The 22,454-nt window shown below is 42.3% G+C and overlaps 2 protein-coding genes across 7 annotated transcripts in view; both read right to left on the reverse strand.

Moving 5' to 3' along the window:
* Nucleotides 1-294: 294 nt before the first annotated feature.
* On the reverse strand, nucleotides 295-9,438 carry LOC109902578 (major facilitator superfamily domain-containing protein 12). The gene is made up of 10 exons (XM_020499040.2): nucleotides 8,412-9,438; nucleotides 6,372-6,582; nucleotides 5,882-6,014; nucleotides 4,303-4,506; nucleotides 4,117-4,209; nucleotides 3,899-3,991; nucleotides 3,614-3,784; nucleotides 3,413-3,507; nucleotides 3,161-3,291; nucleotides 295-2,430 (listed from the first exon to the last, which is right to left on the reverse strand). Exons 1-10 carry the CDS (start codon nucleotides 8,689-8,691, stop codon nucleotides 2,384-2,386), a joined length of 1,458 nt encoding a protein of 485 aa, XP_020354629.1. The 5' UTR covers nucleotides 8,692-9,438; the 3' UTR covers nucleotides 295-2,383.
* Nucleotides 9,439-9,563: 125 nt separating this feature from the next.
* Nucleotides 9,564-22,454, reverse strand: part of csnk1g2b (casein kinase 1, gamma 2b) — a 43,875-nt gene continuing 30,984 nt past the window's right edge. For 2 of the 6 annotated variants that reach the window (XM_020499039.2, XM_031786051.1), the window contains exons 4-12: nucleotides 17,661-17,809; nucleotides 17,226-17,460; nucleotides 16,853-16,938; nucleotides 14,942-15,026; nucleotides 14,683-14,831; nucleotides 14,335-14,415; nucleotides 13,216-13,323; nucleotides 12,429-12,535; nucleotides 11,156-12,182 (exon numbers count right to left, since the gene is read on the reverse strand). In XM_020499039.2, coding sequence (XP_020354628.1) covers nucleotides 12,128-12,182; nucleotides 12,429-12,535; nucleotides 13,216-13,323; nucleotides 14,335-14,415; nucleotides 14,683-14,831; nucleotides 14,942-15,026; nucleotides 16,853-16,938; nucleotides 17,226-17,460; nucleotides 17,661-17,809 — 1,055 coding nt within the window. In that variant the 3' untranslated portion in view covers nucleotides 11,156-12,127. Of the gene's footprint in view, nucleotides 12,183-12,428; nucleotides 12,536-13,215; nucleotides 13,324-14,334; nucleotides 14,416-14,682; nucleotides 14,832-14,941; nucleotides 15,027-16,852; nucleotides 16,939-17,225; nucleotides 17,461-17,660; nucleotides 17,810-22,454 lie in introns of all 6 variants that reach the window. The other 4 variants (XM_031786052.1, XM_020499036.2, XM_031786054.1 and 1 more) reach the window with 4 other exon arrangements.

Below are 22,454 nucleotides of genomic sequence, written 5' to 3' on the forward strand. Positions count from 1 at the left end.
ACCTAATAATACTGACTGTATATGTTTCACCCACAGTAGTCTGTAGTTTAGGCCAGTCAAACATCTCCTTAACTGTTTCACCTAATCAAGGGCTTGATAATCAGTTGAAAAGTTGAATCAGGTGTGACAGCTTTTGAATAGTTCAAATACATGGAATCACTAGGGGTCCCTGAGGTGAGGTTTGAAAAACCCTGGTTAAGGCTATACTGGCCTACAACAAATGATGTATATTGTTACCACAGATGCAATGAAGCATTTAAATATAGCATAGTCAGAGTAAAAATAAAAACATAATTTCAGGACATGTCCATTGTCCAATGCTTTGTCTTTTATTGCAAAACAAATTCAACTCAAGGTACTCAACTCTAAGCAGCAGGGCAAACACACAGGAATAGGTCAGTGTGTCACAGATCCAAGAGTGCAACTCAAGCAGCTGTCATGACTTGCCACAGTTATGTTGGGACACAAGAACTAATGTAAATGTCAAGTTGCTGTTTTAAGCCATGAAATATCTTCAGAAACCGAGACGTTGGCTATAATTACATCTGTTTGAGAGAATTCAATAGCTTCAAGGGGCCACAGAGAATAAAAGGGACATAGCATTGACATTGGAACAATGGACACCAGTAGTTTCTTTAAATCAAGAATAGATGGGTTGGCCAAGTTAATTTTCAAACATGCTGTCCTAAAATCAAGCCTCCTTATTTATACAATTGCTCACCAAGCACTTATAGCTTTATCTCTGGCAACACACTGGGGGAATTTCTACTGTTTACATTCATCAGTTAACACTGAACAAAAATCTGTTTGTTCTCTGACTCCCTCTAACTCTATTGGAGGTATGTATCTGTGTGTTTTAAACACTAATTAGATGGTGTGTAGGAGGTGGTTTATGGTCAATCTGACACATTAATGAGAAAGAGCTCAGATTTAATGGGATTTATCCACTGATTAAATATTCCTCCTGAAGGAAGCATGATAGCTGTAGTTGACAAGTAAATGACCATGTGACATGTGCCTTCTTGGTAGGAGGTGGTTCATTTTCCAAGATACAACTGAAAAAAAACAACTGATGAAGCAACTAGTGGTGTAGAATGGCATGTAGACTATCTTGATATACAGTATGATTACATTTAAATGGGGCAAGAAAATGTCATGTAAAACATTTATTTGTCATATGGACTGATGAAAACAAAGGGTGTCAGTCCTGAATAAGCCTCTGATGATGGTGTGCTTTCTGTACAACACTGTTCCAAATCTATAGCCCCTGAGGGGACCACTCACAGTGTACCACCGCTCCCACCCCCCACCAATTGCCAGCACAGACTCCAATTAGTGGTTCAACTAACAAGCAGTGATGACGCCCGCCCTCCAAATTACCCAAGACCGCATCTCTAAACAGTGCTTTGGGGAATCAGTTAGATGGCTGTAGGCTGAGCAACAAGCCCATCTCACAGAGAATAATGAAAGGACCTTTTCTCTCTTTGCTTCTCTTGATTATATTTCATAACCTTTGGACACAACTGACTGTACTCGCCAAATGGTTACAATGTGTAACTCACAACATTAAATTCAACCTTAACAACCACATAAATCCAACCTGCAACGTGGTCAATTGCAATTGCTACCCAGGGAGCCCACCTGTGGAAAATAGTATGCAACTGTACTGATGATGAATTGTCTCATCTCTCTCAGTGAAGATGTGAGTGAGATGTAAATGTTTGTTCCTCAGAGACAACTCATCTGCATTTTCATCAAAAACTAGGCATTGTGGTAATTTTGTCCCACCATGTATCAGGCAAGCGTGTCCAAAAGCTCTCAATCTTAAAAGACACAAGACATTAACATTTTAAATCTGAAAAGAATCATCCAAAAACAGTTTACATCTCTGCGTTACTGACAATTTCAAAATCTATACAATGAAAATCTGAAGGAAATAATGGAGACAATAGACAATACATAATAACAGGGTTATTATCTACATCTATGGAAGAAAAAAGTGATTCCCTTTTAAGTGTAAAACATTGACATGTCTAAGTAGGCGTGCAGTATTTTTATAAAGTAGAATATTGTACCCATTTATTGGTACCCATCATTGTAAATAGGAATTGTCAGTTCTTCACTGACATGCCTAGTTAAATAAACATTTAAAAAATGATTTCCCCCCCCCCCCCCATAAATTCCCCATAAATGCAGTAAATCTAAATCGCTTAAAAGGTATAGATAGATATGGGGGTGTTAAAGTCTTGCTGTAAAGTTCCTGTTGTATTTCCAATGGGTATACTGAAAGTCTCCTGGTCTTTGTCCTATGAACATGCACAATGTTTTCCCCACAGATGAATCAGTGTAAAGAATCTGTTCTTCAGTTGACTCCTGTGTAGTTTCATTCTCTGTCTTCTGCCTCCATCTGGACAGAAGTACTGGGTAAACCTATGAGGAGAGAACAATGATAGGAAATACATAGCTAATGCATTATAGGAGATTTTCAACCAGTGTGCCCATGTTTGAGCGCTGTTGTGTGCAAGGGCCATATCAATCCGAGGTGTAGTTCAATATTTTTCCACTAGATGGAGGCGTGGCTTTATTTTATGGCAGTAAAAAAAAAGAAGTTTGGATTAGACATTATTTGTAATTAGCAAATACAAAATCCAAGTCAAAATATTTCTGGAATTAGTAGCGCAAGCTTGCAAATATAAAAAGCTAAGCATATTATCTAAATACCTTCAAGCTGCATGCGGACTAATTTTAACCCTTCCCCTTCCCTATTTGATGACCAAAACAAAAAAAACACCTCTAAAGAGCAGATCTCCCACCGTTTAACTGATTTTACTGTGAGACTGGAATACAGAGCTGTAAGTTACAACACCACCCCCACCACCACCCCCACCACCACCATACCCTCTGCCAAGATGATACTCTCACAACCCAATAACCAGATATTGCACACACACTCAGAGATAACATCTGCATTCCCCTGTTCAGATGTTGCATGCATCAACCAATGGTTGCGTACCACGTCATCGACTATGCTGCCGTCACCAGATTGCTATAAAATATGTGGTTCTTTGATACGTGAAATACCTATCCAGGTGTAAGACCTGGCATGCTTCAGCAATGTCTGAGCAGCGGAACATGACCAACAACTGATTTAAACACTTACGTTGGCGGATCCTAATAGGCCAGATGAGGAGGGTGCATAGGGAAATTGCTGCTGCTAAAGCCACACCCCCGGTCACAATCACCATGACATCACGATAGAACCACACACTTTCTGGACAGCTGTCTTGTGAACTGTATACAACCAAGAGCGACAGTTACTCGTAAAGTTGTACCCTGGTTTCCCTTGGGGTCTGCAAACCGCACTAAAGAAGGGATATTTAGAAGAACAGATCCCAGTCTGCTCCTTACTCACTTGCAGGGATGCAGTCTCTGGATTATGATGACACCAATGCCATTGGCCACCTTATCTGTGAAGCTCATCGCCCCGTACACAAAGGCCCCACTTTGCTGCCGAACAAGGTCACAGTTCATTCCTTTGACATGGTCATGGTGAGAAAGGTCATGACAACAGTGGAGGAAAATCATCTAGCTACAACATACAGGGTATTCCTACCGTCTGTTCTCCAATCAGTTTGGCCGTCATGGAGAGCGACATGACAAGGATGGTGGCAGAGCCTGCACCCAGCAGTACAGCAGCTCCATAGATCAGCCTCCCTATGTTCATGCCCACCAACACCCAGGAGGAAAACCCCAGGATCAGCACGAGGCCTAGCAAATAAGTCATCTAAGGAGAGGGGGAATTACAAAATAAAAAAAGGGTATACAAGAAACTTAATACTAGGGCTTTTTATATGATTTTTTATATGACAGTTTTAAAACATCAGACAGAAAAACTCACACTAATGCCTACAAGCTTGCTGATTGGCTTCATGACCAGAGAACACACAAACCCACTGACATACATCACTAAAGGAATGGTGGCAATGAAGTTCTGGAAAAGGAGAAGGAAATGAGCCCAACATTACTACACAGTCAGCAAGTTTCACAAGCACAAAGGATTCTGAAGAATGGTTATAAATGGCACCATTATAATGTATTATATGCATGTAGCCTTACCTTTGGTAGCAATAAGGAGTTGATGAGATACATGGAAACGTAGGTCTGGGACAAGTTGACTATCAACCTGGTGCACATGTACAGAAAAGCAACCTGGACCAAAAGAAGCAGGTTTACAGTTTAAAATACACTTCCACAAAACCTAAAAGGTCATTTATATTGTATACACTCAGATTAGAGAAAGACCTGGTAAAATGAAGGCTCCTTCAGCCAATGATTCCATTGGAGGAGAGATTGGGGTATGGTGTTATGGGAAGTTGGGGAGATCAGGGGTTGACTCTCATCATTCTGCAAGCCTGGCTCTTCCCTGTGAGGAACCCTCTCTCGGGTGCCCAGGTGGAAGACGAAAGAAAACACTGCCCCGATCCCCAGCACAATGAGGGACAGATCCTGATGGCAGGAGACAGGACAGGGAGAGAGACAAAGACAGACAAGAGAGAGAGAGGGCGAGAGAGACAGAAAGAAACAATATACAGAATCGTCACATTTATTCACCAAGTACATTTACCCATACCCAGAATTTGCATTAGAGAAGACGTTGCCAGCAATAGACAATATACAAAAGAGAATATTGACACAGACATCATACAGAATATGCAATATCGGAACAGTAAACATAAAACTCTGGAGTATAGGCTGATTACAGAGGGAATATACAGAGGGGACAGAGATATATAGCAGAGGGATGCTGCCGTGGCGAATATATACAGTGCATATACAACGTTGTCGACATAGCGCAAATGCAGTACAGCGGAGATTTGCATGAGGTCATTGATGACTAGGTGCAGTAATCGGCTCAATGCAAAATCAACTAATCCCTATGAACCTGATGGCCGGTTTATGAGGGGCACAGCATGTTGGATGAAACTGTTCAGGTGGCAGGTGGTTTTGGTCATGATTGATAGAAAGTAGTTGGGATGGGCGCAGGGTGGTGGGGGTATAGTCCTGATGGCTGAGGGTGTTGTCAACTGAGGGGCAAGATGTCTGAGGAGGCTATTGATGGCTGAGGGCACCTTGTGTTTCAAAACGACAGTAGAACTCGTTTGTAGTTTGTGATCTGTCGGAGACCCTTCCAGAGAGACGAGCAGTCGTTGGAGGCGCTCCTTGAAACAACATTTGGCCACTTTAATCCCCTTGTTGAGCATCTGCTTCAAAATTCAATAATCATCTTTGTTGTCACGCCTATGTGCCACCTCTTTAGCTAAGTGCAGTGCTCGGAGTTCAGCATGAATCAGGGTTTGTAGTTGTACTTTTTGACAAAAGTGCTGGTTAGACTGCAGTTTTCCTCACAAACACTGACGTAAGATGTGACCCTGTCAGTGTAATCGTGAATGTTGGCGTTTTCATCTTTGAAAATGACCCAATCGGTAGAGTCCAGAATAAAGTAATATCCAGGATTACAATCAAGATCAGCCTACCCACTGGGTACAGATGTCAATTCAATGTATATTCCACATGGGTTCAATGTAATTTCATTGAAATGACGTGGAAACAATGTTGATTCAACCAGTGTGTGCCCAGTGGGTAGTCTAGGTACCAGTCTTTTTAACTAACATTCTTCTCCTTGCCACTCCTGTCTTTGGCAAATGACAGGAGTGACAAAGAGTAGAATGTTAGTTAAAAAGACTGGTACCCAGACTACATTCAGCCATCATGACTGTAACAATCTGAACACCAATGTGTGCTTAAGGACTAAGTGATCTTTCTACATGTCAACTGTATTGTACCAGAGTACCGTTTGTAAAACAGTGAGGTCAGCTCTTACCCTGAATATGGGGATGTCAACAATGCCCAAGCTGTCAGTGACAGAGGGATCTCCAGTCTGCTGGGCCTGGAAGTGAAAGAGTAACAAGGCCACAGCATACACTGTAATATTGGCCATCACCGTGAACGCATACCTACACAGTGAGAGAGACGGTACAAGGTTGTAAAACTACATCAGAAGATATCACTAATTATTAGACTACGTAATACTGGTGGAAAGGTGGCACCTTAAATGGGGAGAACGAGCTCGCGGTAATGACGAGCGGAATGGTATCAAATATACCAAACATAATTTGCAAGTTTGATGGCATTCCATTTGCACCATTCTGGACATTATTATGAACCATTCTTCTCTCAGCAGCCTCCTGTGGTACAGTACCTTCATTTTTCACTTTCAACTAATTTCCTCATAAATGTTTTTATTTGGGGCGATAAGAATCACCTCACTAGCTTGCTGTTTACCTCCTGCTAAAGTAGTCTATTCGGCTCACCTGTAGGCAGTGAGCTCCACCTTGGCATGCTCACTGGACACCAGCTCTGGGATGAGTGACAGGTGGGAGATCTGGGTGGCGGCCCAGCCAAACTGGAAGATGATGATGAAGGGGGTGAAATAGGTGAGCCACACCCACTGTGGAGTGTTGTCACCACATCCCAGACACGGGTTAAATATGAAGGGAAAGGAGATAAGTACACTGATAGTGCCTGTAAGGGTGGAGGGATACGAGGGATGAGGTCAGGGTAAACAAACTATCCAGCCTATGAGAGTTAGTCATGCATGGAACTAACAATAAAGAGAAATGTGGACAGGACAACAACAAAAAAACATTTTTCATGAGCCTGTTGTAATGATGTTTAATCAGCTGGTCTAGTTATACGATTATTAGTTAATTGATGGTTTTTATTATACAGTATAATCCTGTACAATATTATGACTATATTTTACATTTTTATCTCAAGTAATTAGGGTTAAGTGCCTTGCTCAAGAGTACATGCAGATTTTATCTAGTCGGGCTCAGGGATTCAAACAGCGACCTTTCGGTTACTAGCCCAACGCCCTTAACCACTACGCTACCCGCTGTCCTACATGTAAATTTACTGGGATTATTTCATAATTACATTGATAATGGTCCAGTGTGTGGGACATTTCAAAACCTAAAGCTGGGCAACCTTACTAGGTCCTTGACCCCCCCAGAGGAGCACTCACCCTGTATTCACAGAAAGTTGCTGGTTCGAATCCTGCCTGTTCCCCCTCAAATACTACATTGCTGGCAGTGGTGAGATGATCCCAACAGTGGCTATATTTTCATTAACTTGCCCAGTTATTTTTTGTCTACAGTTATACAGTTTGTATAGAAAATAGATTCCACAATACCCTTCATCATTTTCAATGTAGTCATTTAGCAGACACTCTTATCAAGAACACATACATTTTCGTAATGGTCCCCCGTGGGAATGAAACCCACAACCCTGTCGTTGCAAGTACCATGCCCTACCAACTGAGTTGCATGGGACTCAAGACTGTTGGAAAAACATTCCTCATTAAGCTGGTTGAGAGAATGTCAAGAGTGTGCAAAGCTGTCAAAGGCAAATAGTGGCTACTTTGAAGAATCTCAAATACATAATATATTTAGATTTGTTTAACACTTTTGGTTACTACATGATTCCATATGTGTTATTTCATAGTTTTGATGTCTTCACTATTATTCTACAATGTAGAAAATGGTCAAAATAAAGAAAAACCCTGGAATGAGTAGGTGTCCAAACATTTGATTGGTACTGTATGTGCCAACATAACGCCAGGGTCCGCGCCTTGGTGTAACTTGCACTCCTGTAGATCTGAAATAATTGGATGGTGGAACTTGCCAGCCAACCAGAAAAGCAAGGGCAAGCAATTCAGGCATTCTTGAAATACAGGAAAATCCTTGTCCTGCAAAGAAACATAATTTTGATCGTTGAAAAATATATTTTGCAAGCAGTAGGCATTTAGAATTAAATGTGGATTGGAATTTATAGTTACGTGATTAAATCACGTGCTCCCGTGTACCTTCAAAAGTATTCGGCAATCACTTATTCGAAAAACATCCGTTTCCATCATCATTTGTCGCAATAAAGGAAGTTCAAGTTCAATAAAATAAAAATACACCCGTCTAACAGATACAAATATTGTTGATCTTTAGAAAACGTATCGTCTGTAGTTTCCTTTAGGCCTACACATCTCGCAATGATTTTGTTTTGTTATTGCGACATTTCATTAGTCTAATAAACCTGGGACAATTGAAACCTACCAACGGTCTCAAGCTTGTAGGAACTGTTCTCTTATTCTCATGTGTGCAAGAGATTTTCAACAGAAAATCTAGCCTACCTGTAACCTAGCCTACCTGCATGTAAGTATAGAATTATGTCCTCTGCCAAATGGTCTGGATCTTTATGGCACAGGTGCACTCACCCAATAGTGTTACTGGGTAACCCAATTGCTACATCACTTTAGTTAAACCAGGCTAATCAATTATCATTATTAAAGTCATACTTACCGACTAAATGCCATGTTTTTCTTTTGCCATATGCTCCACATCCAGCTGTTCGATCCGACTCGATACCGACAAGGGGCGTGGAGACACCATCCGCTATTTGACCTATAAACAGCAATACACCTGCATATGTGCTCTTGAACCCAAGCACGGAATGGTAGTAGACCAATAGGTAGGTAAACCATAACGACGCGCAAAGGTCGTTCAAAAAGTGACCAGCTGCGTAACACAACCGCCTGAAGAGGGGTAAAGACCGCTCATTAGAGAGCAACTGGTCAGACATAACTGTTACCAACAATTTCACTTCAATATCAGTGATTTAAAAAAATAAGTTCCTTTCATATCCCCAAAAACGAGCCAAGGATACACTTCTTAATTGCGCAAGGCAACTCCAAAAACGCTCGACAATATTGCTAGAATACTGAAACCAGCCAAATTAGGATTACATCAAACTGTTTCCCCGCTTGATCAGCTGAAACGATTTAACATAGGATTAGGTCAAACTAGGTCCTAAAACAAAAGACACTTTACGCAGGCTGAGTCTCAACCTACACCCACAGGCCAGAGACTCCTATTCACTGGCAAAATGATGTTTAGAGTGAGTGCTCGTCTTCAATGCCGCCTGTTAAAACGAAACCCATGAATTTGACATGGTTCTCCAATTTGCATTTCCAGTCCTGTAGAAACCAATATAATCCAAGTGCAGACTACTCAATGTAATATAGCCTTGGAACAGACTGAGCCTCCTACATACAGAATGTTTCACTTCCCTCTCACTTCACAGAAATAGCTCAAATAACATGCCTTCATACAGGTTGATCAACAGCACCATGCGATTACAATCTGTGATATTTTCATATTGCAAAAGTCCTATACATTTGTGGGTTTTGAGTCAAACCTAGTGACAAGTGGTGCACCAGAGCTCAAACCACATAATCCTAATGGAGATTGGCCCGTTAAGAATCAGAATGATCATGACATGAAACATAAAGATTCTTGTATTGGTGAAACTCATATTCAACCTGTTGTATTGAATATTGTGTCACTGTTGAATATTGTATAACCAAAGCACTCACAGTATAGCCAGGGGTTAAATTAAGAGGAAAGGAAGTGGAAAAGAGTTCTACCACCTCCCTCAATAGCAGACAGCACATAGTGGAAATCAAATAGATTTATGATAGAAATGATCATGGGAAAACAACGGAGACAGTTCTACTACATGAAACATCTCAATTTAACCCAATGAATTAACCACTTAATTGAGCTCCATTCAAGTCTAGTAAAACACATTTTCAATTACATCTATATTGCTCTTTTCAATTTGAGATGTTTATGAAAATGTTTGCACATAGCTGCTATTGATATTGTCTGTTTTTTTTTAGCAACCCTAACCCGAACCTCATGTAGACAGAAAAAGCTAACATCTATGACTGATCTCATTAAAACAATACATTCTGGGTCACATGGCCTTGACTCATAACCACAATGACACCAGCGTACAGTATATTACCTAAAAGGGTGAAGTGATAAAGCAGTCTTTTGTAACAGGGAACATACACTAAGTGTACAAAACATTAGGAACTAATATTGAGTCCACCCCCCTCCCCCTCAGAACAGCATCAATTCGTCAGGGTATGGTCTCTACAAGGTGTCGAAAGTGTTCCACAGGGATACTGTCTAATGTTGACTCCAATGCTTCGCACAGTTGTGTCAAGTTGGCTGGATGTTCTTTGGGTGGTGGGCCATTCTTGATACACATGGGAAACTGTTGAGGATGAAAAATCTGGCAACGTTGCAGTTCTTGACACATTCAAACCAGTGCGCCTGGCACCTACTACCATACCCCTTTCAAAAGCATGTACATATTTTGTCTTGCCCATTGCCCTCTGAATGGCATACATACACAATCCATGTCTCAAGGCTTAAAAATCCTTCTCTAAATGGTCTCCTCCCTTTCATCTACACTGATTGAAGTGGATTAAACAAGTGACATCAATAAGAGATCATGGCTTTCACCTGGTCAGCCTATGTCATGGACAGAGCAGGTGTTCCTAATGTTTTGTACACTGTGTAAATCGATACAGTAATTTTAAAAAATCAAGGGGGCTTTGCTTGTGAACTAATATATATATATATATATATATATATATATATATGCGCGACCCCACAATGCAGTCATCTCTGATCAAAACCATTTGGGACAACTGTATATACTGTAGATGACAGAGCATGTTGTTGTGGTAACACATCTCATGTAAGGCCATGACAAACATAGACCATTCCAATGTTCAGGCAAAGATGCATGTAACTAATGCAGCGAGGATCTTCAAAAGAAAAACGCTTGTGCATTCAATACGTCTGGTGGAAACTTCAGTCAATGATGGGCTGTCGCTTCATTTGTCTTTAAAAAAACTTTACATGCTTGCTTGCTGCTACTAACTTTGATCTGCCGTCATCAATGACTAGAATTGCTTAGCTCGCAATACACAAGCTTTAAAAGCATATATTTTTTCCCCCAGAAGGTGCACATAGAGTTAACCTCCACTGTAAAGATCCCTTGATTGTCATAGCAGAGGAGATAGACTGTAGTTGTGATGGTGGAGACCCATACAGTCATTGCTGGAGACAGTATGACCTCTACATAGGACCACACCCTGGGAATGTCAGACATTGACAATGCTTTCAGAGCGATAAAGCACACACACAGTCAATGAGCAACATTTGGAATAACTTCAGATAACATGTCATTGCAGGACACTTACTTGAGCTTTAAACATTTTACTTGGAAAGGCACAAACTATGATTTCCTGGTTAATTATTCTGATGTAAGAAATAAAACTGAAAGACATCTTGTTTCATGTAGATTGACATTTCGGCCCTTACTCAGATTTAAGCATTGTATAGGACTATTCCTAGATCAGTCTTTATTTTGTTGTTTTCTTGTTTGTTCATTTCAAACCTAGAATTCCACTTTACTTTATTTTCTTTCAAAAGTGCAATAATAAGAAAAGAGCTTAATATCTGTTTCTTTCAATCTTCCACAGTACCTGAGGCCAGTGACTGTGCTACAAAGATTTCCAGAAACACTACAACATAAAAGTAAAAGTTTGTTTTCAATCCAGGAAGTCAACTTTGAAAACTACTGAGGATTAAATTACAAAAAAAAAGGGAAAAAATGCATAAAGATCCTCCAATTCTGGTTTAGATGAAATGCTTCCTGTTGCGTTCAGTGATTCCAGAGTTAGTATTGTTCATTCTTGCTTCTTACCTTGATCCCATAAATAAAGGACTATTTCTATGGAACAGATTTCTTTCACTCGACTCATTGACAGTTCCCTCAGATCAATGGCTGTTGAACAGAAAATGTTCTGTATGGAATCTAAAATACAACAACTGTTTCAAACAGTATCTTTTTTTTATATATTCACGTCACGGTATTCACGTTTCATTTTTACAGCTTTTAACGTTCTCTCAATCTCCGTTTACTATGCAGGTACTTTAAAATGTTTCCTTTTCTTTTTTTAAAGGAGCCAGAGTCTGAAAGACAACATTCCTTTACACGTCTGTAGCAGGGGAGTGCTGAGAGAGAGAGAAGAGAGGAAGAGAGAGAGAGAGAAGAGAGGAAGAGAGAGAGATTGGGAAAGAGATAAGATGGGTGATCTGTGTAGTTGCTTCCATTTAAAACTTGACAGTGACCAGAATGTTTCAAGTTCTTCTCTTCACTTGTGCCGCTGGAGGGGTTTCCTCTTTCTCCTTTTGAAGAAACAACAGCACCTGCAGGCAAGGATATACTAGTAAATTAATGTTGCATATCCAAAAAATGTCATGTTAAAAATATTAACTCAACATTTAGAGACCTTAAATGTGTGCGACTTGTTCAATATTTTGTTTGAACAGTATTTTGAATGAATGGGTTCAGAACCCATATTTCTATTTGACAGTGTGTTTCTTGCAATGACTCCCAGAGGTAGTGAGACCGAGCCACTGCCAGTCAACCCCAGGGAAAGACAGCTGTCTTACTTTGTATCATCAGCCACCTCCACCTCGGTGGGAGCAGTGATGGGAGCGTTGGAGTGTCCTGCCGTCGGGTCGTCAGTGTTCAGCTCTCCATTTGTCGAGCTCATCACCTGTACAGGTGAACACAGGGAATTTTAAACAGGATGTCTGTTTTTAGGATATATGATCAAATCATGATACATTATCTGTACTTAATCCTTCATGGGAAATGAGTTAATTGAAGCATTAGCTTATAACTGTTACCCTTGACCACATTACATTGTAAATGTATCTACTAGTTGGAAAAAAGAGGTAATAATTCCAAAGGGTGAAATTCCCTTCCAGGACACTAGATGGCACATTTGCTTTACTAATTATCCTAAAAGTTTCTAATCTGAGACTGGAGACTGTACATCACTTACCATTTAAAGCAAGTCATAATTGCACCATGAAGGACTATAGATATGAAATATCCAGTCAGATATTCAAATGTTTTTTGAATATCTTCTGAGCTGCTGTTGCCCCTTCATCCCTTCAAAGTGGAGTCAGCGCTGAGACTGTTCATACTCAATGAGATCCCTTTTCTAGGGAGAGGGGGGGGGGGGTTCCTGTCCTGATAAAAGGTTTCAATGACAGTGACCGCATGGTTCTCCTGACAGCTTCCCTCCCCTGTTATCAGCCTGGAGCAGATGAGTGAAGCAGAGCAGACAGAGCGAGCAGACATACAGAGACAGACAGAAAGACAGACAGACAGGCAGAGAAAGCTGGGGTGGACAGACCGTCATGCAGCACCATGCGCAGCAAGCAGTACCTGTACAGAGCCCCCCAGCCTTTCGGCCGTGACATACGACCCCAGTGTCTCCTTATTGGTCATTGGAGAGGGCTGACGCTGAGACTCATCTCCTTTGGGCTCAGGAGACTGATGCAAGGAGCACAGGGGGAGGGGAGGCAGGTTATGGGGGCAGGAGTGAAGAGGTGGAAGGTAGTGTGGTAGTGAATGGGGAAAGAAAGTCAACAAAAACAAACAAACGAAAATAAATACAGAAGACATCTCACAAGAAGAAGCAGGCATGTTAAAACAGACTATGTTAACAGAAGGAAAATAGAGCAAAACAAAGCAGAGCCCACTGCCTCATGCAGGAGTGAAAACAGCCTTGATCGGAAACACTAAGGGTCTTTTATTTTTATTCCAAAATCTATATTTTCTTCCAGCCCGCAGCAATCTCCTGTCTATTGTCCTTACTAAATGAGCTAATCATGGTTGTGACTATTCCTGGTTTCTGTAATAAACTCTGTGATTGTTTGTACTATGCAACGTGTTGCCTGTTTATGTTCATAAATGATGATACTCATTACATTGTACTGGAGAGTCATAATTACAGCTGCGAGTACACCGCAAAGGACAATTATAAAACCTTGTGTTTTTTTTTGAGAAAAAGATCAAAAAAAGACTAATAAGGTCTAAAAAACATGATGTGTCATGTTGATGACAGTGTAGTAGGATCAAGGCTCAAATAGCATGCTGATAGAACCAGGAAGGGAAAGCATGCAATTTTGCCACACGAAGCAAACTGCTTTGTCATTGCTGATGTGAACAACGCACTGCATTTTGCAAAGCAATGACTCGTTTTTAAGGAGAAAAGGTTGAAGACAAAACCATCCAATGCTAAAACAGTTGAACTTTCAAAGATGATGCTACAACATTTAACCACAATTATAATAGGGTCATCAGTTCCCAATCATTCTTGCTCAATCGCAAAAACAGAGTAGAGTAGATTAAAGAGGATGGAGTGAATAAAGGTAACACTGTAAAAGAGGCCATATTCTTGAGGAAGCTGAGAGTAGGACAGGAGGGTTGGCAGTTGCCGCTGAGACAAGGGGGAACTCCACTGACGAGGTGGGTGGGTGTGGCGGGAGGTGGGGAGGTCACCTGGTTTTTGGTCTGCTGTTGTGCTTTGTCTCTGCTGGGCTGAGCGGGTGTGTCACTGGGGATGGGGCCTATCGGTGTAGGCTATGGTGGGGGACAAAATGACACAGCATTTTATCTAGGACATAAAATACTTTACTCCGACCACGACATGAAGATATGAATATGTAAAAAAAATATATATATTAAAAAAAAGGCCCTCGAACCACTAAGACATCACAGGAAATCTCCATTTACATCCTGTCTGATTATTTACAGAAAAAGACAAATGAAAATGTGCAGATAGAGGGGTCAAGCGGTCCCCTCAAAACTTTGAATAGGGAGAAGAAACAAGTGATGAAGGAGACTCACAAGTGGCTTGCCGACCCAGTCGTATTCATAATCAAAGACATAGCCGTTCCTATCGAAGAGGTCAGTGAAGAGTTTCCGTAAGTAGTCGTAATCAGGTTTCTCAAAGAAGTCCAGCCTCCTCACGTAACGCAGATAGGTGGCCATCTCTTCTGCAGGACGAAGGCACACAAATTACTACATTTGCATAAACTGATCTAGAACTAGACCTAAACAAAAAGGAAGGAGTAACACATTCCAAATGAAACCAATCAAATCTGACCGGGGAAGCTTTCACAAAGCACTTCAATTGGAGTAGCTCGCTTGGTATCTCCAATCTTCTGATACCTCTCCTTCAAAGTGTCTGCCTGGAATCAACAAAGTACAACAATTATTCTCCCACGCATTTAGCTTTAATTCCCACACAGCACAGTAGAGTTGAAAAACTACAGCTTTGCAGAAAGCAAAATATAATGCCAAATTTGGGGCAATACATAGCTGGAGGCAGTGTAATTGAATGGGAATAACGGTCACACGTAGAAAATTTACGCGTCTTAGTTCGCATCCACATGCAAATCCTCTCGTAAGCCATTTTATGTCCTGAGTTGACATGAGGCTGTTATACAGGGGGCTTCTTATTTTTTATTTATTTAACCTTTATTTAACTAGGCAAGTCAGTTAACATCTATGGGATCGGTGTCTGATATCTGATATGGGCAGAAAGCTTAAAGTCTTGTTAACGGCACTGTCCAATTTACAGTAGCTATTAGAGAGAAAGAATACCATGCTATTGTTTGAAGAGACTGCACAGTTATGAACTTGAAAATGTATTAATAAACCTATTAGGAACATTTGGGTAGTCTTGATACAACATTTTGGCAGTCTTGATACAATATTTGGAACAGAAATGCAATTGTTCATTGAATCAGTTTAAAACTTTGCACATGCACTTTTGCCATCTAGTGGCCAAAATACAAATTGCACCTAACCTGGAATAGTACAGTGTCACCTTTCTCTTGCATTTCAAAGATGATAAAAAATAAATAATAATGCATCTTTGTATTATCTTTTACCAGATCTAATGTGTTATAAGTCTCCTACATGAATTTCACATTTCCACCAACTTCAAAGTGTTTCCTTTCCAATGGTATCAAGAATAAGCATATCTTTGCTTCAGGCCCTGAGCTACAGGCTACATTTGGGTATGTCATTTTAGGCAATAAAAAAATAAATGTATGGTCCGATCCTTAACAAATTCGTATTTACAATGACGGCCTACCACAGCCAAACCCTAACCCGGACGATGCTGGGCCAATTGTGCCACACACTATGGGACTCCCAATCAAGGCCGATTGTGATACAGCCTGGAATCAAACCAGGGTCTGTAGTGACGCCTCTAGCACTGAGATGCAGTGCCTTAGACCGCTGCGCCACTCAGGAGCCCCCAAAAAATAGTTATATGAGTTCTACCATGATATTCTACAGTTAGATAGCTATATGCTTGAAAATAATGGAGAGCCGCACACTCTAGGAGCTCAGATGCAAAATTTGAATACCTGATGAAGACAGCTTGGCTGTCGAAACGTTGGCTATTACATTTTTGCATCTGAGCTCCTAGAGTGTGCGGCTCTCCATTATTTTCAAGTTTCCTACTCTGCTAGCCTGCACCTCGCCTAAATAGGTGTGCGTTTCTTTTTCTTCTAGATAGCTATACGCTGCCACACAGGTCCTCTTCCTGACACTAGCCTGGGTGGAGAGGACCTCAAAGGGGAAAGTGTGGGAGTGACTTATGTTGGTAAAATAAGATGACATTTACATCTATTAAACACTGCAGAGACCAAAAGGTATGAGCTAAATGGTGGTATCCGGTATAAATTGCACAATGATAGAAATAAAACAATTTAAAAAATGTAGAAACTGCATTATATGAATATGTTTTTCCATTGTTAATTCATTTACACAGAGACGATTCAAATCTCAGGAGGTGAAAATCCTTCCTGTGTATGGTTACAGCACTATTTTCATTGTATTTTCCCCTAACATGTCTTCCTCTTCCCTAAATACTGTAAACACTTTCTAGAGTCTGAGGCCTTGAAATGTCACTTGGGCCTTGAATGAGAGAAGTTATTTTGCGTTGGGGGGGCTAAGTGACAGGGTGTGTCTGAGATCATGTAGATATCATGAAACTGTATACCTTCAGGCCTTGCCAGGGAAGGCTGCCTCGCAGGAAGTACATAAACATGTGACCCAGAGCCTCCAGATCATCCCGTCTGCTTTGCTCTGGAGGAGAAGAAGAGTTTGTTACTCACACAATTATCCACCACTTCAACTATATATGACACCATAAGGCTTAGGTCATAATGTGAACATCTAAAATGCATCAATCAATGCATGATCCATCTACATGATGAAGTTATGTGTACAGATCTCAAGTTGGGATTCAGCTCTTACTGAGAACATAATGGAAAAGTGGATAATTAACTTCAGAACAGGTTCACAGGATTAGGAAAGAAAATGTCCATCTTTCCAATAACACAGCTGCGTGTGTCTTCATGATAATTTCTCACCTTTCCCCAGGTGTGTGTTGATGCTCATGTAGCGCGCCGTGCCTGTCAGGCTCTTGTGCTCCCGGTACGGGATGTGTTTTTTGGTCTCGGGGTCGATGTATTCTTTGGCCAGCCCAAAGTCGATGATGTGGATTGTGTGCTGCCTCTTGCTGCCCGGCCGCCCCACCAAAAAGTTCTCTGGCTTCACGTCTCTGTATATCAAGCTCTTTGTGTGGACAAACTCCATCCGCGTTATCTGGGAGATAGAGCATTGAGCATGTAGACAAGCTAAGATCTCAAACTCTCTCAGTGCACTTTTCAAATGCAAACACTGTAAATGAGCCATCGACACATCTATAGACTATAGAGATAACACCATAGAGTAGTCTAATAAAATATAGGTTGGGCACCTGTGTGTAAGACACTTACTTACGTAAACAACAATTCAATTCTTACCAGCTGTATGGCTATCATAAGGACGGTCTTGAGGGAGAAGGTGCGGTCACAGAGATCAAACAGGTCTTCCAGGCTGGGCCCCAGCAGCTCCAGCACCATGGCATTGTACTTCCCACATGGCCCAAAGTAGTACACCTGAGGAATACCCTCTGCAACACAGAGACAGGCAGGGACACATGATATATGATATACAACTTACAGGGAGCGTGCCAGAATCCTAAAGGTTTAAAAAAGGCTTAACTACTAACCATCTGTTTTAGCATCATAAGAGCCACAGATATTCTAAAAGCATTAAAAGCATTCGGCCCTTCTAAAAAAGCTTAGAGGCGGAGGGACTACGGATGCATGAAAGGTGGTAGTTAAAGAAGGGTAGTAGGGCTTTGGCTACAGAGCCATGTTGATATTGAGCAGACTACGTGTGTGGGAAGGCGGTTTCGATTAGAACAACATGGATGGTAAACAGAAACGTGTGAACGTTGATGCCGTGTGATGGAAAAAAACTGTTTGCCAACACGCCCTGTCATGTGGTCATACACTATATGTACAGAAGTATGTGGACACTCCTTCAAATAAGTGGATTCGGCTATTTCAGCCACACCCGTTGCTGACTGATGTATAAAATCGAGCACACATCCATGCAATCTCCATAGACAAACATTGGCAGTAGAATGGCCTTAATGAAGAGCTCAGTGACTTTCAATGTGGCACCGTCATAAGATGCCACCTTTCCAACAAGTCATTTTGTCAAATTTCTGCCCAGCTAGAGCTGACCCACTCAACTGTAAGTACTGTTATTGGGAAGTGGAAACGTCTAGGAGCAACAACGGCTCAGCCGCGAAGTGGTAGGCCACACAAGATCACAGACACGTCCTGTGATCTTGTGACCGACCAGTGCTGAAGAACATAAAAATCGTCTGTCCTTGGTTACAACACTTACTACCGAGTTCCGAACTGCCTCTGGAAGCAACGCCAGAAGAAGAGCTGTTCGTCGAGAGTTTCATGAAATGGGTTTCCATTGCTGATCAGCAGCACACAAGCCTATGACCACCATGCGCAATGCCAAGCGTTGGCTGGAGTGGTGTAAAGCTCGCCGCCATTGGACTCTGGAGCAGTGGAAACACGTTCTCTGGAGTGATGAATCATGCTTCAACATCTGGGAGTCCAATGGACAAATCTGGGTTTGGCGGATGCCAGGAGAACGCTACATACTCGAATGCATAGTGCGAACTGTAAAGTTTGGTGGAGAAGGAATAATGGTCTGGGGCTGTTTTTCATGGTTCAGACTAGGCCCCTTAGTCCCAGTGAAGGGAAATGTTAACGCTACAGCATACAATGTCATTCTAGACAACTCTGTGCTTCCAACTTTGTGGTAACAGTTTGGGGAAGGCCCTTTCCTGTTTCAGCATGACAATGCCCCCGGGTGCACAAAGCAAGGTCCATACAGAAATGGTTTGACGAGATCGGTGTGGAAGAACTTGACTGGCCTGCACAGAGCCCTGACCTCAACCCCATCGAACACCTTTGGGAGGAATTAGAACGCCAACTGCGAGCCAGGCCTAATCACCCAACATCAGTGCCGACCTCACTAATGCTCTTGTGGCTGAATGGAAGCAAGTCCCCGCAGCAATGTTCCAACATCTAGTGGAAAGCCTTTCAAGAAAAGTGGAGGCTGTTAAAGCAGCAAAGGAGGGACCGACTCCATATTAATGCCCATGATTTTTATTCAATGAGCAGATGGCCACATACTTTTGGTCATGTTGTATGTGTGACCTGGGAGGAATTTAGGAGTTTATCATCACAGTAAAAATTCTCTGAAGAGGAGACTTCCAGTTTAACAGTAACTCTATTCCCTATGTGGAACAGAACAAAGGGCAATGGCCATTTGTGACCCCATGGCCACCATGACCTTATGGTCCAGCCTCCAAGGACACATACAGCTCCAGGTTATGCCTCACCAGTTCAGACCAGTATCTGATACCAGTGGCCTTCATTCCATTCCTTGGCTGGCAGTTGTGCCAAAGTGACTGCATGCTCCCCTCCCAGCAGGCGGCTGTCGCCCCGAGGGCACCCCGACCCCGTCAGAGAGAGGAGAGGATCAGCAGCTTTAGTAGTATGGCAGGCTGGCCGGGAGGTTGTGTGAGTGTGGGGAGGAGGGGAGGGATTAGAGCAGGATTTACCTGATCACCCCTCAAGTCACTCCCACAGCGAAGCAGTGCAGATCTCACACATCCACACAGCTGTCCCATGGCACTTTAGGCAGTAGGACTTGCCTGGTAATGATGGCGATGGCGGCCGAGGTCGGCAGCGACAAAAGATCAACAAGTAAGCTGACTCATCAAAGCCCGCCCAAATCTAGGGAGGGCATTCAGCAGCCCTGCCAATGCACTGATCAATTGGAAAGTGTCTACGCTAGAACAACTGTCCCTGACTACACCTACATTACTCCATACTGGGGAACTCTAGTGCTGTAAACACAACAAAGATAACAGCTGGGGAAAAGCTTCAACTGAAATGGAAAAGGCCTAGAATAAAATGTCAATTTCAGGGAAACCATTCAAACAAGAATGATTTTATCTTTGACAAAAGCTACACCTAATCATATTTGCTAAGTACTATGTGGATGTTATTCCAGTGTAAAAATAACCCTAGCCAATCACGCCTGTAATAAAAGCACTTATGCAAGGAGTGAGTGGTTTCCTAGAAACTATTCTTTATCGTGATTTATGACAACAGATATAATTGGCTGCTGTCCGCAGCACCACTAGCTTCAAAGTCTATTCTGCTGCCTTCCAGTGCCATTCTGTGCACTGCTCACAACCCACTCTCTCCAAACACAAGTGAAACGTGTCTGGAACAATCCAGAGTATTGTCTCAGACAGGGGCCCCTCTCAGTCTGGCCACTGTGGCAGACAATGTTGCCCTACAATGAAATGGCAAAGTTTAGGCTGAGCCTGAGAGGGAGGCGGTCTCAATTAAACATTTAGAATGCTGAGTGAATCGGGGAGAAAAAAGGTGGCGCTGATTTCATTAGGCCGGGCAGGCAGCGCTGTCGCGATGTAGCCGGGATGAAACGTGATCGTCCAGCCGGCCTGCCCTGCATAGAGCCTGTGTGACTCAGTGGTAGGTTATGTTATCTATCCCAGGAAGGCAGCGCATAAAATATCCAGACTGCTCTGGACTGGATGGACCACAGAAGATCAATGCAAACTCATACTCAAAATGGCACTGATTGATTTATCACTCCCAAGATACCAGAGCAGTGGGCAAAGTAGAAGGACACACATACGACTTGTGTAAGAGCAGGCAATGCTTTGAGGCAAAGCTTTGATGATGGGTTACTAAATATTCACATGCACTGATATTATCAGTGAAATCTTAAATCATCTCATAAGGAGACTGGTCACATGCAGTGCTTTCACAAGCGAAGAACATGCTATCAGGACTGTGTGAGCTCAGTCAACCAGTCATCCAGTTAAATTATTGATAGTGACGTAAAAAGTGTATGATGTCTCAGACACCCCATGCTCATTGGTTAATGTTGGGGTTGGGGCGTGGCCAGACCAGGCCAGCTAGTGTGTGTAACTGAATGTGTTGTTCTAGTGATTGGGTGCTTTCCAGGGCAGGCGAGAATTAACACTCTTAAGATAAGCTCCTCTTAAGCACCATGTACAGCTGACACAGCTCCAGTATTTGTGGCAGTGGGGTCCAGGTTCAGATCAGGGCTTGACCCTGGCTTAAATTATGTCACATTCACATTGTAAAAGGACTACACACCTGTATCCATCTGTACCACACAATCATTTTTACAGAAGAATCATAAGCATGATAATTCCTCACTATTCCACACAATTTTTCAATAGATGTAGCAACCAGTAAGAGTAACATTTTTCCCCCTCCATTCTATAATGGGAGGAAAGCTGGGCCAACATTGTCACTGGCTCCATCTTTAGCTCAGCCTATGAGATTGTAGCAGGCCTCTCTCTGGTGGTCCCTCTGCCACAGTGGCCGGAGGAGGAGAGGGAAGTCAGGATGTGTATAATGCATCAGTGGAAACACTAGAGAGGACATGGACTCCTTCAATGGGCTGGCCCAAGGGGTGGGGATAAAGACTCACTATCCAATGAATGAATGAGGATCCACAAGCAACTTCGATCGACTCTGTTCTCAAATAGGTGTAAGGAAGATAAATAGCACAATGTACTATGCTGTGCTGCCTGGGATTGGGAATACAACTACTGGCCCAGTCAGACAGAACACAACAAAGGATAGCTGACAGAGAGATAGGCCAGCCCTTCTCCCTGTACATCACAGGAGAGTTTCCCTGGCATTTCTTCTTCAGGCCGGCCAGAGGCATTGCTGAGACGAGCGATGGAAGTAGATATATACGATAATGGCCCTACATTGAAGGCCATCTATAAATAGACTAGCCTAGGACACCTCTAATGCCCTGCACTCCAACTCCCTATTAACACTGTGGAGCTGCTCTGGCACAGGGACAGAGAGTAAGCTGGCAGGTGATCAGCTCTCTATGAGAGAGAAAGAGACACACACTTGTCTTATGAAAGAGAACATCCCTGGGCGCAGTGACACACACTCGTCTTAGAGTGCGTGTGTGTGTGTGTGTGGCCTTCCACTCCAGTGATCAAATGAATGCACAGGCTTTGCCCAAGCTGTTTATCTCTTTCTTTAAAAGCCAAAAGGATCAAAGACCAGTGTCCTCAGTCACATTTAGTGGAATTAGAATACAAGTGGTCAGCTTGTCCCTACCTACCCTCAAATACAATACAATCTATT

The sequence above is a fragment of the Oncorhynchus kisutch genome, linkage group LG13, assembly GCF_002021735.2.
Source record: "Oncorhynchus kisutch isolate 150728-3 linkage group LG13, Okis_V2, whole genome shotgun sequence".
Classification (NCBI taxonomy): domain Eukaryota; kingdom Metazoa; phylum Chordata; class Actinopteri; order Salmoniformes; family Salmonidae; genus Oncorhynchus; species Oncorhynchus kisutch.

Coding starts and splice junctions, on each gene's coding strand:
- LOC109902578 (XM_020499040.2), bottom strand. CDS start 8,691: ATGTCTGACCAGTTGCTCTCTAATGAGCGGTCTTTACCCCTCTTCAGG. Junction 3,992..4,116: donor ACTCCTTATTGCTACCAAAG/GTAAGGCTACAT, acceptor CTCCTTTTCCAG/AACTTCATTGCCACCATTCC. Junction 2,431..3,160: donor GCCTATTAGGATCCGCCAAC/GTAAGTGTTTAA, acceptor CTCTCCTCATAG/GTTTACCCAGTACTTCTGTC.